Source organism: Embiotoca jacksoni, unplaced genomic scaffold (assembly GCF_022577435.1).
Source record: "Embiotoca jacksoni isolate LCO1_2020_lvr unplaced genomic scaffold, fEmbJac1.0.p SCAF_48, whole genome shotgun sequence".
NCBI classification, from domain to species: Eukaryota; Metazoa; Chordata; class Actinopteri; family Embiotocidae; genus Embiotoca; species Embiotoca jacksoni.
In genome coordinates, this window is record NW_027185401.1 from 2,388,121 (window position 1) to 2,401,159 (window position 13,039).

Genomic DNA, 13,039 nt, shown 5'->3' on the forward strand with positions numbered 1-13,039 from the left:
TAAAACTCTTATTTTGAAAATACTTAAGTTTCTTTGAAAGTAGTTTCATTTCCATATTTCACACACTTTAAAAATTGCAAAATAAAAGTTGCATAAATACAATAAAAAAACAAAAACATGTAAAATAATGACTGATTTAAATTTATATATTCTATATATAAATAAATAAGTGTTAATTTTTTTTCCTGTCTTAGATATTGATTTAAACTTTTTTTTTTTGAGGTTTAAAACCCATTTTTTTGTAAATGAATATTCAACGAAGTCTTTCTTTATTTTCAATATGTCTGGATGAAACACCACCACCACACCGAGCAGCTGGGTCCTGTAGTAATTTTCTTTTATTATTCAAATGTTAAGTTTGGATTTTACAGGCACGTGGGAACAAACGGGGGGGAGGGGGGGGTCGCTCAGGTCCTCGCAGGGCTGAAAAAAAATAAAAATAAAAACACGACAGAATCAAGAAGGACACGGAGACGGAGGCGTCCTGCAGGCTGAGCAGCTCGTACATCATCTCAGACAACAGGGTTACAACACAAAATACGGGTACATTATAACTTAAAATACTGTTTATACATCATGTCTGCGTGTGCTGCGCAGCCTGCAGCGCCACCGTCTGGATGGAGGGAGAAAAAACGAGTTAAAAAAAAACAAAAAGAAAACGGATTCTCTCCTTCACCGTCGGACCGAGCCGAGAGCTGATTGTTTTATCTGCATCAGCTGCCGGTGGAGAATTTAAAAAAAACTTTTTTAAAAAAGTTTGGATCAGGATTAAAAAATAAAATAAATTCTCAGAACCTGATTTCTCTCTAAAAAAAGAATAAACCAAAAACAAACCCTGCTTCAGTACCGCTGTGAGGACGACCAAAAACCTGTGAGATTAAAAAGGCGGACGCCCTTCATTGGACTGTGTTACGATCGAACTTTATATTAAGGCACAAAAAAAAAAAAAAAAAAAAAATATCTAATTCAAACCTACTGTAGCAACGTGTGACTCATAATCTCCATTCAGTGAAACGACTCGCTTTCAAAACGTCCTGATCGGAAAATAAACAAAATAATAAAAATAAAAAGGGTCAAAAAGAACAACAAATATTCAGTTAGCTCGATTTAACTCGTGAGGACCCGGAGAATCAATAACACACAAAAATGAAATATTGGCGTCGCTATAAGGCAGCAACACTTGAGCCTTGTATACAAGCAAGCATATTATAATAACATACCACAGACGTTATCGTAGATATTTTCTATATATTTAACCTGGAGGTTTCCGTTGATTGATTGTGATCGAACTTAACGTGGCTGACTGCGTGTTGGAGTTCTTTAAAAAAAAAATTTAAAAAAAAAACAGCCGCTCCTGAATCATTTTTCTATTTACACAAATAACAAAAACAAAAAAAAAATTCCTCACTCTATTGTCATAATAAAAAACATTCACACAAAAAATATAACATTTGAAATAATTATTAGCACCAGTGTATCAGATAAAATTCTCGCTACGCAAAATGTACAAAGTTGCATAGTGTTGGATTTTAGCCTGGAGACGAAGAGTTAATGCGTGATCGATTAAAAAACAAAAACAAAAACAAAAAAAACAAAAAAAAAAAAAATAACACCAGTGAAAAGCAGCAACTTCCGATAGACGATTAAAAAATTAAAAAAAAATTCGTAGAGTTATATAACATGAAATGGTGTTTGACCGCGGTGAGAAATGATTGGAAAAGACGCACCGACGGAAACCCCCGAAGTCCCCCGAAGGTTTTTTGACGAAAAAAACCACAAAAAAAACCCCCAAAAAACCCAAAAAAACTTCACGATTAAGTGTTCCTAGCTACGTCTATCGATTCTTATCGCGTTTTTTTCGCGAACGTTTCTCCTTGTCACGTGACGTTGCGACGATGTTTTCCGAGCGACTTCCGAGTACCGACGAAGGCGGAGCGTCGCCGTCCCGAGAACCCGAAGAAGGTCGCGTCGGAATCGAGGAGCGACCCGGTCGGGTTTTTCTTTTGACTTTCGCTTCGTTGCGCGCCGAAGAATTCGTTCCCCGGTCGACACGAGAGTTCTGGCGGGAACCTTCTGAGGGGATAAAAAAAAAACGTTCCCAAACCACCCCTCGCGACATCTAACGAACGCAATCGTCGCTTCCCACCACCCCCTAAAGATAAAATTTTTCCTTTCAGGTTCCACGTTGAAATCACAAACGTTCACGCACCAAAAGAAACGTGCGTAACTCGGGCGCCGACGTCGATCGAGAGACGCAACTTGGAATATTTACTCGTAACGGTTACAACTTCCTGCTCCGTGTGCGACTTTTTCTAGACTAGATATAAATCTTGATATAAACGCGTCGCGACAGGAACTTTATTTTTTTATAGGAACTCGATAACAAACTCGAACTTTTCAAGTTGAAACGTTATTTTTATGTTTTTTTTCGGGGGACTTTCGGAGGCTCCGAATGCAGCAGCAGAGTTTTTTTTTTTGTGGCTTTAACTCCACAACGCAACCCGTCGGAGGCCAAAAATACTGTCGAGGGACAAGAGAATAAAAAAAAACGTTTCTCCTGCCGTGAATGTTGTCGGTGAGAAAAGAAGAGAAAGGAGAGGATTTCCTTCACTGAAAAAAAAAAACAGGGTTGGTTTAAAATGAAGAAGAAACGCTCTCCGACGAAGGACGTTTCCGATGAAGTTAGTGAGTCTGAAATAGTTGGTTTGTCCCAAGGCATGATGGGTAAAAAAATTTAAAAAAAAACGGCTGGCGAAACACGCAAGAAAACAAAAAGAGGGGCGAGCGGGCGGCGCTTCCTCCAGAAACTTCCTGCGCGGTTTTTTTTTTTTTTCCATTGAAAACTTCGTCCTGCGGAGCAGACGGCTGCAGTCACGTCGGGTTTTTATGTGGTTGTTTGTTGTTGTTTTGTTTTTTTGTTTTTTTCCCCTCCGAGGCTCTTAACACCTCTCTGAGTTCATCCTTACCGTCGCCGCGTCTCAAAAAAAAAAAAAAAAAACACCGACAACCTACAGACCAAAAAACAAAAAAACAAACAAAAAAAAAAGAAGAAGAGAAAAACAGCTGCTTCTCTTTCGCTGAAAACCGTGAACGTGGCTTTTTGATAAAATATTGGCTTCTCTCTTGTAAAAAGAAACAAAAGAAAACACAAGAAAAGAGTTAAAAAAAAAAAAAAAATGTTTTGGTAAAGTTAGAAGGGGGGGGGGGGGGAGTGTCGGAGGTGGGTGGAGGAGGTGGAGGAGGTGGGCGGGGCTAAGGCCTCTCCAGGGACGGCGTGTTAAAGCAGCCCTCGGGTAGCGTGTTCTTGATGTCGTTGAGGTTGGCGATGTCGGCGCGGATCTCGCGGATCTGCCGGTCGTAGTCGTTGATCATGTCCTCCTGAGTCCGCGCCACGTCGTTCAGCTCCGTCAGCTTCCTGTCCAGATCGCTGTCGGCCATCTTGCCCTTGGCCCTCTTCAGCGACTCGTCGATCTGGTTCAGCTTGCTCAGGTCCACCTTGTCGATGTTTCCTGCGGGGAGATGTCGAAGAACGACAAAAGCGTTTCGCATATTGTCGACACGTCCGACGTCTCTATTTGTGAAACTAATATTGAAAGATTTGCATAATTATTCCCTGAAATCCCCTTTAACGCTGTAAAATGTCTTTTTTTTGTTGTTTTTGTTGGACCAACAGATGAAAAAACACTCAACTTTGAGTTTATGATTATATAAAACTAAAAAACTTTTTTAAAAAAACGAGTCGCGGTTTCTGTCCTCACCCAGCTGGTCCATCAGGGACGTGATGATCTTCAGGACCGTCTTCACGGTGCTCTTGGCCTTGCGGGCGTTGTCCTCCGCCTCCTTGGCGTTGTCCGACGCCTGCAGGCGACAATAATAATAATAATTATAATAATAAAATGTATTGATTAGGAGTTCTTACAACTCGATAATTGTAATACAATGAACCGGAGTTTCCGAAATACAGAAGAAGCCGGAGGCGGCTGATTTTCCAGAAGACTGTTTTTCCTACGGTGACACTGAAGTGCCAAAAACACAAAACGATAAGGAATAAATAAAAATAAGAACCTCAGGTTGAAAAATGCAGCTCCAAAAAAAAACAAAAAAAAAAACCTACAGAATGATGTCATCAGCTTTGGAGAGAGTTTCCTGAGAACTTGCGAGTCAGCAGAATTGCACCAAATAAGATGCAGCCAAACGTGACATCATTAAAACTCTCAGGTCTCATCGGGACATTACCCAGGCAGATCTATCGCATCCGATTTATTATTTACCATAAACAAAATGGTTTGATCAACCGTTGCGATCAGCGTGACATAAGCTGAGGTTTTTTTATTTTGTGTTTTAATGTTTTGCGCTTCGTAGCTGCAGGTTTTTGTTGTTGTTTTATTTTGGTATTTTTGGACTTCAGGCTCCACAGTCGGAGAAGTCTTCACGTAAAGCGAGATGAGCGGGGTCGTACCATCCCGGCCATCATCATGTCCTGGTCGGCCTCGGCCTTCTTCCGGGCCAGCTCCCGCTCGGCGGCGCTCAGCTGGTCCATCATGTTGCCGACGTCGTCGTCCAGCTTGTTGGTGTCCCGGAGGGCCTTCTCCGCGTCCTCCTTGGTCTTGGCGGATTCCTGCGAGGACACGGGTCGGTTTACGAGGTGTTAAAACAAAACAAAAACGGGAACGCGACCGGTCCGGTCCGGTCATCGTCGTCTCGTTTTACCTTCTGCACGTAGCTGGCGATCTTCTCGGCGTCCTCCGCCTTTTTCTTGGCCTCCCGCGCGTCGGAGGCGGCGTTCCCGAGCGCCGCCTCCGCCTGCTTGGTCTTCTCGTTGGCGGCCATGATGGTGGCGTTGATGGCGGGGATCTTCTTTAGCGCCTCCTCCGCGGCCGTCTTGTTGTCGTTGACCCTCCTGTCGAAGTCTGGCGGGAAGTTACAGAAAAAAAAAAACCATCCGGATGAGACCAAAAAAAAAAAAAAAAACACGCAGCGTCCAACACGCGACCTCGAACGTATCTCGGAATCACTTTTTGAATTTAAAGATAACGACAGATTTTTATGGCCTTAAACTTTTGAGATATTGTAAGATGTTTTAACTCTAACAATCCCTCAAAATCCCCTTAAATGACCCTTAAATTTACTGCTGAAACAGACACTTTTATCTACATCTAAGTGTTTGATCCCTTAATATATCCGTTCATTTGTAAAAAAAAAAAAAAAGAACTTTCAAAAAGCTTTTTTTCTTTCTTCAAAAGCCCTCAACAGACAGTAAATGTAACTTCTGATATATTTTCAGGAGGACATTAAGGAGATTTTAAGGGATTTTTAGTGACCCCGTTTTGTATTAAATGAATAGATAAATTCATGGATTGTAATTTACTGTATAAAGTCGTTTTAATGAGTGTCCCGTGTGGATTAAGACATTTTTTAAGGGGTTCAATGAACCTTAAAATATACAAAATAACATTATCATCAAATAGTATCTTAAAGATCACCCTAAGCTAATAACTATCTCTAAATATATGGTTTTATAATCGATAAATAAATGGATGTTAATTATTCAGTGTTTTAAAAGGTTTTTTAGGGTGTTGAAAACTTAAAAAAACAGCAAATGGTCTGAAAACAAGGAGGATCTTTTAAGGTACAAATTAAGTAAAATTTTCAGTTTTCTACTTCAGATTGTTTAGCAATTACAATTATTTGTGAACATAGTGGAATTAGAATCCCTATATTATATTATACTATTAAATGTCCGCAAATTTGCCCAGACCCTGAATATTCCACTTAAGGCAAAAATGAAGGTGTACGTGTGCTGTTATTCTGTAGATTTCAATGGTTTTTGTTTTTACCCCTTAAAAAAACCTTCAAACATATCCAAGAATGTGCACATGAAAATAAAAAGGAACTTAATTCAATAAAAGCATTTTTACAGTGTAAAACTCATGGACGTTTTAAGTCCATTAGGATTCCCCTTTAAAACCGACTAAAGTCACAATTTCATTACAAACAGGGCAAAAATAGAACTTTAAGGTAAAAAGAAAAACGAACGTAGCAGCGTATAAATACATCTTTTTGATTTGTTGTGTTGCGACACGCAGCAGAGACAGAAAACACTGGAAGGGAACGAGGGGAGGTGGCGGTCGGTGTACCTCGGAGGTCGTCCAGGATGTTCTTGGCCTCCTTGAAAGTCGACTGGCCCTTCTTCGCCGCCTCCTCGGCCACAGCTTTGGCAGCGTCGGCTCGAGCCAACAGCTGATCTGCAGTCTATCGCGCAAGGAAGAGGAAACACGGAAACGTTACGTTCGTGAGGCGCCGCGTGGCGTTTCGGTTTCAACCACGAAGGGACGAAAACGGCTAAAAACGCACCTGCTGCTCGCTTTTTCCTTTCTCCAGCAGTTTGCGGACCTCCTGCTCTTTGGGCTTCAGGTCTTCCCTGAGGTCGTTGTACTCCTTCTCCGTCTTATCGATGAGCTTGTCGAGGTCCGACGCCTCTTTCTTGATCTTGTTGGCTTCGTCCTGAAAAACGAGACACACCGGTCAAACCGGTCCCATCGGCTCGCGCGTGACACTTTTAATTCTGTCGTTTTCAGACTTGAAGACGTTCTGCGTACGGCGGGCGGTCACCTCGAGGGCCTTGGTGTCGAACGGCGGGAGGCTGGTCAGGTTGGCGAAGATCTTCAGAGCTTTGTTCCCGGCGTCTTCGGCCTCGGCCTGGACCTTGTTGGCCTGTTTCTCCAGATTCTTCGCCAGCTCCTTCGCCTCGTTGTACCTGAACAGGACGTAAGCGAGAAGAGAAAGGTCAGCGAAATCTGCATCCGAGTACGCTCACTGAAAGAAGTGTGAGGAGATGTTGGAGGAAACCCAACAAAACACGGCGAGAACCTTTTAAAGAACCAGAGGACCAACATTTGAGTCGTTTTGGGGTAAATTATTTGCACGTTGTCCCCAATTTGTCTCCTATCTGATATCAAATAAAGGTGAAACAGTCCCAAAAACACTTCTAAGAACAGCTTCATGGAGCCGAACTGTCAGCGTGATTCATTTTATAAAGCTTTTGTGAGAGGTGCTAAACATGGTTTGTTTCTGGCGCCACCTTGTGGTGGCATAAGAGACTGTAGTAAACAAACAAAAATGTGTTCTACACAAAGCAAACAGACACCACAGAGATGCAAAATGACAACAGAGACAAAAAAGGACTATAAAGAGACAAAATGATAACAGAGACACAAAACAACAACAAAGAAACAAAATGATAACAGAGACACAAAATGACAACAAAGACACAAAATGATAACAGAGACACAAAACAACAACAAATAAACAAAATGATAACAGAGACACAAAACAACAACAAAGAAACAAAATGATAACAGAGACACAAAACGACAACAAAGAAACAAAATGATAACAAAGAGACACAAAACAACAACAAAGAAACAAAATGACAACAAAGACACAAAATGATAACAGAGACACAAAACAACAACAAATAAACAAAATGATAACAGACACCAAACAACAACAAATAAACAAAATGATAACAGACACAAAATGACAACAAAGAAACAAAATGACAACAAAAAGACAAAACGACCACAAAGAGACAAAACGATGACAAAGAGACAGACAGCGTCCCGCGGTGCGACCTACTTCTTGTTGAGCTCGTCGATCTCCTGGCTCGTCTTGTTCTCTCCGTCCAGAGTCTTCAGCAGCAGGTTGTACGCTTTGGTCGACGTGTCGTTGGCGTCTTTGGCGATCTTCTCGATCTGGTCGGCGTCCATCTTGTGCCTGCGGAGAGCGCAGACGACAGAGAAGCTTAAAACCTCTCGGCCTCGTTTAAAAAAAAAAAGAAAAAAGTCCTGGTTTTACCGACATGTTTTGAAGTTCGCTTCCCCTCGTGGATGAACACGTCAAATGTAAAGAGTTTCGTTGAACATATTTAAGCGGTTGAGCTCGGTTTTTTACTAAATTCGCTCATTTCACCGCCTGACCGCGTTCTTCAGCTGAAGTCGCGGTTCCGTGACGTTCGCAGCGTTACAAACACGTGAAACCCGGCGGAACCTCTGGTGTCGGCGCTGCGGTCTTACTTGTCGGCCAGCTTCCGCGCCTCCTCGGCCAGCAGCGTCATGTTGTTGGGCTCCCCGATGCCGCCGGAGGGTTTGATGTTCTGCGGACGACACGGCGCTCTCCGTTAACACTCGTGCGTTTTTTTTGTTGTTTTTTTTTTGTCGCCGTGACAACCCCGCTCGCCCGCTCGCTCGCCCACTCACCACTTTGCCGATGGCTTCCTTGGCGTTGTCGAGCTCCTGCCGGGCGCTGTCGATCAGGCTCTCGGCGTCGCGGACCCGGCCGCGGGCGCGGTCGGCCTGAGTGCCGGTGTCGTCCACCGTGTTGCGGATGCTCTGCAGCCGGTTCCACTGGGTGGTCAGAGTGTTGTTGATGTTGTTCAGGCGGTCCAGCAGACCTTTGTCCACGTCTGCGGGGCGGGGGGGGCGGGGTGAGGGTGGGGGGGGGGTCAAAGTTCACAGTCGCAGAGATGAGACACGTTTATCGGGACTCGTCCAAGTCATAAAGATGAATGTAGCAACAAAAAGAAGCAGCTTTTCCTCAAACGCTGTGATGCGATTTTGGACACAGAAATTGGAAAAAAAAAAATGTAAAACACGGGGAACATGTTTTATATTTTAAAATTACTACCTGATTTAAAAAAAAAAAAAAAAAAAAAAAAGGAGTCATAATAATCACGCTGCACATCACAGAAATATTTTTGTTCTCAACTTTTTTTTCCAATTTTCTGAATTTGCAAAAAAAAAAAAAAAAGTGACATCGCTTTACCAAACAGAAAAGTCAGACTGTTATTATAGAAAAACATTGGGATACATCGGCTGTAAAGAAAACAAAATGAAAAGAAGACCTTTGCTGGTCTGAGCCTCCTCCAGCAGCTCCATGATGGCTTTCTCAGCCTCCTTCAGACGGTCCTCGAAGGCCTTGTCGCTGATCGTGTCGTCGCCCGAGCCGAGGTTATCGATCAGGGTCTGCAGGTCGTGCAGCTTCTGCCTCTGCTGGTTCACCTGCACACACACACACACACACACACACACACACAATGTTGTTTGTTAAAGGCTGTTAAAAAAAAAAACATTGATTTAAGGATGATATTAGAAAGCTTAAAAAATGAGAGTCTATATCTATGAAAAGAGCCACATAAAGCTCGAAGGCCGGATCTCTAGTTATTGTTTCCAAATGACAGGAAAGGATTTTTTTTTTTTTTCCCGTGTCTGGATTACAATCCATAAATTGCGGTTTTACTTTTGCTCTAAATCAACATTAACTGGTGAGGTTTGAAGAAAAAAATAAAACAAACTGAGGCAGCGGGTAAATTAAAAGGGTTAAAGACTGTAAAATATCGGCTACGTTCATGTTTTGTTTCAGGGTATTTCGGGAGATTTGACAATCTGAAGTGGGAGTTTATAATCTGTGACTACACACAAATATACAGCTGTGGGTTTTAAAAGGCCGATGGTGATGTTCTTCGGTACCGAGCCGCTCACCTTGTCGCGGACCAGACCGTAGCAGGAGGGACACTGCTGGCAGCCCGGCGCCGAGCGGTTGTTGAAGTAGTTCTCCTCGCACATGTCGCACCGAGTTCCGACGAAGCCGGGCCGACACTCGCAGCGACCGTCCTCCTTGCACTGACCCGACTGGGAGCCTTCGGGGTCGCAGTCGCAGGCTGCGGGTCGCACAGGAGAAAAAAAAACAAAAAACGACATCTTTACCATCCGGCAGTATAAGCAGGCGCCGCGGTGGGTGGGACGTCTCGTGTTTTTGGATCTCTCTGCTGTTCTTTTCTCTCTCTGCTCTCCTCCTCAATCCCAAACGGGTCGAAGGCAGATGGCTCCGCCCACCCCTGAGCCCGGTTCTGTCGGAGGTTACTTCCTGTTAAAAGGGAGTTTTTCCTTCCCTCTGTTGGAGGTTTTTCTCCCTTAAAGAGGAGTTTTGTGGGAATTGTTGAATTGTTGGGTTTCTCTGTATAATGTTGTAAAGTTCTGCTGTAAGGACTTTAATGTTTTAAGCGCCATGAAATAACCTGTGTTGTGATTTGGCGCTATAGAAATAAAAATTAAATTGAATTGAACTGAACTGAAATAAAAATAAAATAAAACTCGACGCATGAAAACGGCTTCGTTACGAAGGTAAAAAAAAAAAAAAAAAAAAAAAAATTCTCACGTTTGCATCCGGACGAGCCGAAGCCGAAGAAGTTGACCTCGCAGCGCTCGCAGTGCCGGCCGGTGACGCCGGGCTGACACTCGCACTGACCCGAGGCGATGTCGCACTGACCGTTGGTGGAGCCGATGGGATTACAGTTACACCTGAGGACAGATTTACAAAACTTTCACATTCACAGGAGCTGAACATCTTCGGTGGCGACGTCAGATCGTTCAGAGAGACGCGGCGTTATAAAAAAAAAAAAAAAGGACGTGAACTGACCGTTCGCAGCCGTTGCCGCTCTGCAGGTTGAAGAAGCCGGGCTGGCAGGCGCTGCAGTCGCGCTCGGCGACGTTGGGGAGACACACGCATTGACCGGTGACCTGAGAGCAGCCGGTGTGTCGGCCCAGCGTGCCCAGAGGAGAGCAGGAGCAGGCTGAGGAGGAGGAGGAGGAGGAGGAAGAGGAAGATGTGAATCACCATCAGGCAGGAGGTACCGCAGCATAAGTGTTATCGTCCAACCGTAGAGCAGCATCCTTGCGTCCTTATAAGAGCATCGCGGTCTCTTACATTTGCACTTGTCGGAGGGGTTGGTGGCCAGGGCGTTGCCGTAGAAACCCTCCTTGCAGCGGTCGCAGAAGAAGCCGTCGGTGTTGTAGATGCACTTGAGGCACTCGCCGGTCTCGCGGTCGCAGTTGCCGACGGCGTTGGGGTCGATGTTGTCGCTGCACTTGCAGGCGCGGCAGGCCCGGACCGGCCCGTTCTGACCCAGCGGGTCGCCGAAGAAGCCGTCGTCGCAGAGCTCGCAGCGCTTGCCTGCGGACGGGTGACGGATTACGCTGTCACTGTTGTCATAGAAACCCTTCATGCTCTGCTGGCTTTTTCTTTTTCAGTCGTCATTGTATTTTCGTTATCAATACGCAAAGGAACCGTCCTCGGCCCTGTTCTGTTCACTTTTTACAAACTTAAATAATAAGACACCGGGGAACAGGCGGTATTCATCTCTACGCTGATGACACAACTCTTACTAGTAGTAGTAGTAGTAATAATAGTAGTAGTAGTAGTAATAGTAGTAATAGTAGTAGTAATAATAGTAGTAGTAGTAGTAGTAATAGTAGTAGTAATAATAGTAGTAGTAGTAATAGTAGTAGTAATAGTAGTAGTAGTAGTAGTAATAGTAGTAATAGTAGTAGTAATAATAGTAGTAGTAGTAGTAGTAGTAGTAATAATAGTAGTAGTAGTAGTAGTAACAGTAGTAGTAATAGTAGTAGTAGTAGTAGTAGTAGTAGTAATAGTAGTAATAGTAGTAGTAATAATAGTAGTAGTAGTAGTAATAATAGTAGTAGTAATAGTAGTAACAGTAGTAGTAATAGTAGTAATAGTAGGAGTAGTAATAGTAGTAGTAATAATAGTAGTAACAGTAGTAGTAATAGTAGTAGTAGTATTAGTAGTAGTAGTAATAGTAGTGGTAGTAGTAGTAGTAGTAGTATCAGTAGTATTAATAGTACTAGTATTAATAGTAGTAGCAGTAGTAGTAGTAGTATTTAACAGTACCTGTGGTTCCAGTAGGACAGTTGGTGCACACCACCTCTTTAGTTTTGGGGACGACGGCGCAGGTGGCTCCGGACGGACAGGGACATGGCTGACAGTCGCCTGACGTCCCCTGTGCGACGTCGCCATAGAAACCGTCTTTGCAGCGCTCGCAGCTCAAACCGGCCGTGTTGTGCAGACAGTCACACGCTCCTGGATGGACAGACGGACAGACAGAAAGGTGTTAAACCTGAAAATGAGCTGATTGCCCAAACAAATACCCAGCAGAGAAACAGTCAACAAACCAGTCAACAAACCAAAGAACAAGTCAACAAAGCAGAGAAACAGTCAACAAACTAGAGAACCAGTCAACAAACCAGAAAACCAGTAAAAAAAAAAAAAGACAGTAAAAAAGTAATAAAAAAAAAAAACAGTCCGAGAACCAGGAACCAAGTGTCAACGAACCAGAGAACCAGTCAACAAAACAAGACCCAGTTGACAACTCCGTAAATAAACAAACCAGTCAACCAAACAGTCAACAAACTAGTAACAGAAACAGTCAACAAACTCGGTAAACAAGTAAAGTAAGTCAGTGAACCAGACTGTTCTGTATATTGGGTTGATGTTTAGATTATTTTAATTTATCCCCCTGGTGGTTGCATGTGTTATTGCAGTTAGTTTTAGCAGTAAAAGTCTTCTTTTCATTCATTGGCCAATAGGGTCACATGACGTGGCCAGAGCAGTGATTCCAGAGGTGAGGGATCACATGGGGGCAGCTGATCCTCTGCCTTTCTTACGTTGAGTGCCTTGAGAAGCAATGCTTGTGAGTACCAAAATATCATGTGTGCTGAATTGTACTGCTTATTGAATGTTTACATCGAACCTTAACATAAAGAGAGACGTTTTTATGGAGCTAGTATTTTTTAGCAGCGAAGTTAAGGTAGAGCATTGTGATGACTCAGCAAAAATGTTAATTATCAAGCCATGCCTTGTTTGTTGAAAAGGAAGGGAATTTAGCACGGCGTTTTATTCTGCGTGGTACATCAGAAAAGAGATGTAATTTTATTTTGACATACATACTGATTGAGTGATTTATTTTTGTCCTTATTTCAGTTTTACAAAAAAGATTGTTGTACACGAGAAGAGGAAAACAAACAGTAAAAGTTCATTCAACTTTACTTCTTCGCCTGACTCTCTATACAACAGTATGTTCGCTATCTGTCGAAGTGTGGTCTGACGCCTACTCTGAGGACAGAATAGTAAAAAAGCAACTTCATGGCGGGCACTCCAACACAGAGGAAAGGAAGCTTTTGTA

At 43.1% G+C, this 13,039-nt stretch overlaps 1 protein-coding gene across 2 annotated transcripts in view; it reads right to left on the reverse strand.

The window, feature by feature from the left end:
* Window positions 1–315: 315 nt before the first annotated feature.
* lamc1 (laminin, gamma 1) overlaps window positions 316–13,039 on the reverse strand; it is a 54,548-nt gene continuing 41,824 nt past the window's right edge. For both annotated transcript variants that reach the window (XM_069170194.1, XM_069170193.1), the window contains 16 exons: window positions 11,749–11,937; window positions 10,765–11,010; window positions 10,477–10,630; window positions 10,216–10,358; window positions 9,540–9,718; window positions 8,903–9,059; window positions 8,259–8,464; window positions 8,076–8,155; window positions 7,639–7,776; window positions 6,613–6,757; window positions 6,355–6,504; window positions 6,138–6,252; window positions 4,711–4,910; window positions 4,460–4,618; window positions 3,759–3,858; window positions 316–3,509 (listed from right to left, as the gene is read on the reverse strand). In XM_069170194.1, the coding sequence (XP_069026295.1) occupies window positions 3,253–3,509; window positions 3,759–3,858; window positions 4,460–4,618; window positions 4,711–4,910; window positions 6,138–6,252; window positions 6,355–6,504; window positions 6,613–6,757; window positions 7,639–7,776; window positions 8,076–8,155; window positions 8,259–8,464; window positions 8,903–9,059; window positions 9,540–9,718; window positions 10,216–10,358; window positions 10,477–10,630; window positions 10,765–11,010; window positions 11,749–11,937 (2,618 nt within the window). In that variant the 3' untranslated portion in view covers window positions 316–3,252. The remainder of the gene's footprint in view (window positions 3,510–3,758; window positions 3,859–4,459; window positions 4,619–4,710; window positions 4,911–6,137; window positions 6,253–6,354; window positions 6,505–6,612; window positions 6,758–7,638; window positions 7,777–8,075; window positions 8,156–8,258; window positions 8,465–8,902; window positions 9,060–9,539; window positions 9,719–10,215; window positions 10,359–10,476; window positions 10,631–10,764; window positions 11,011–11,748; window positions 11,938–13,039) is intronic.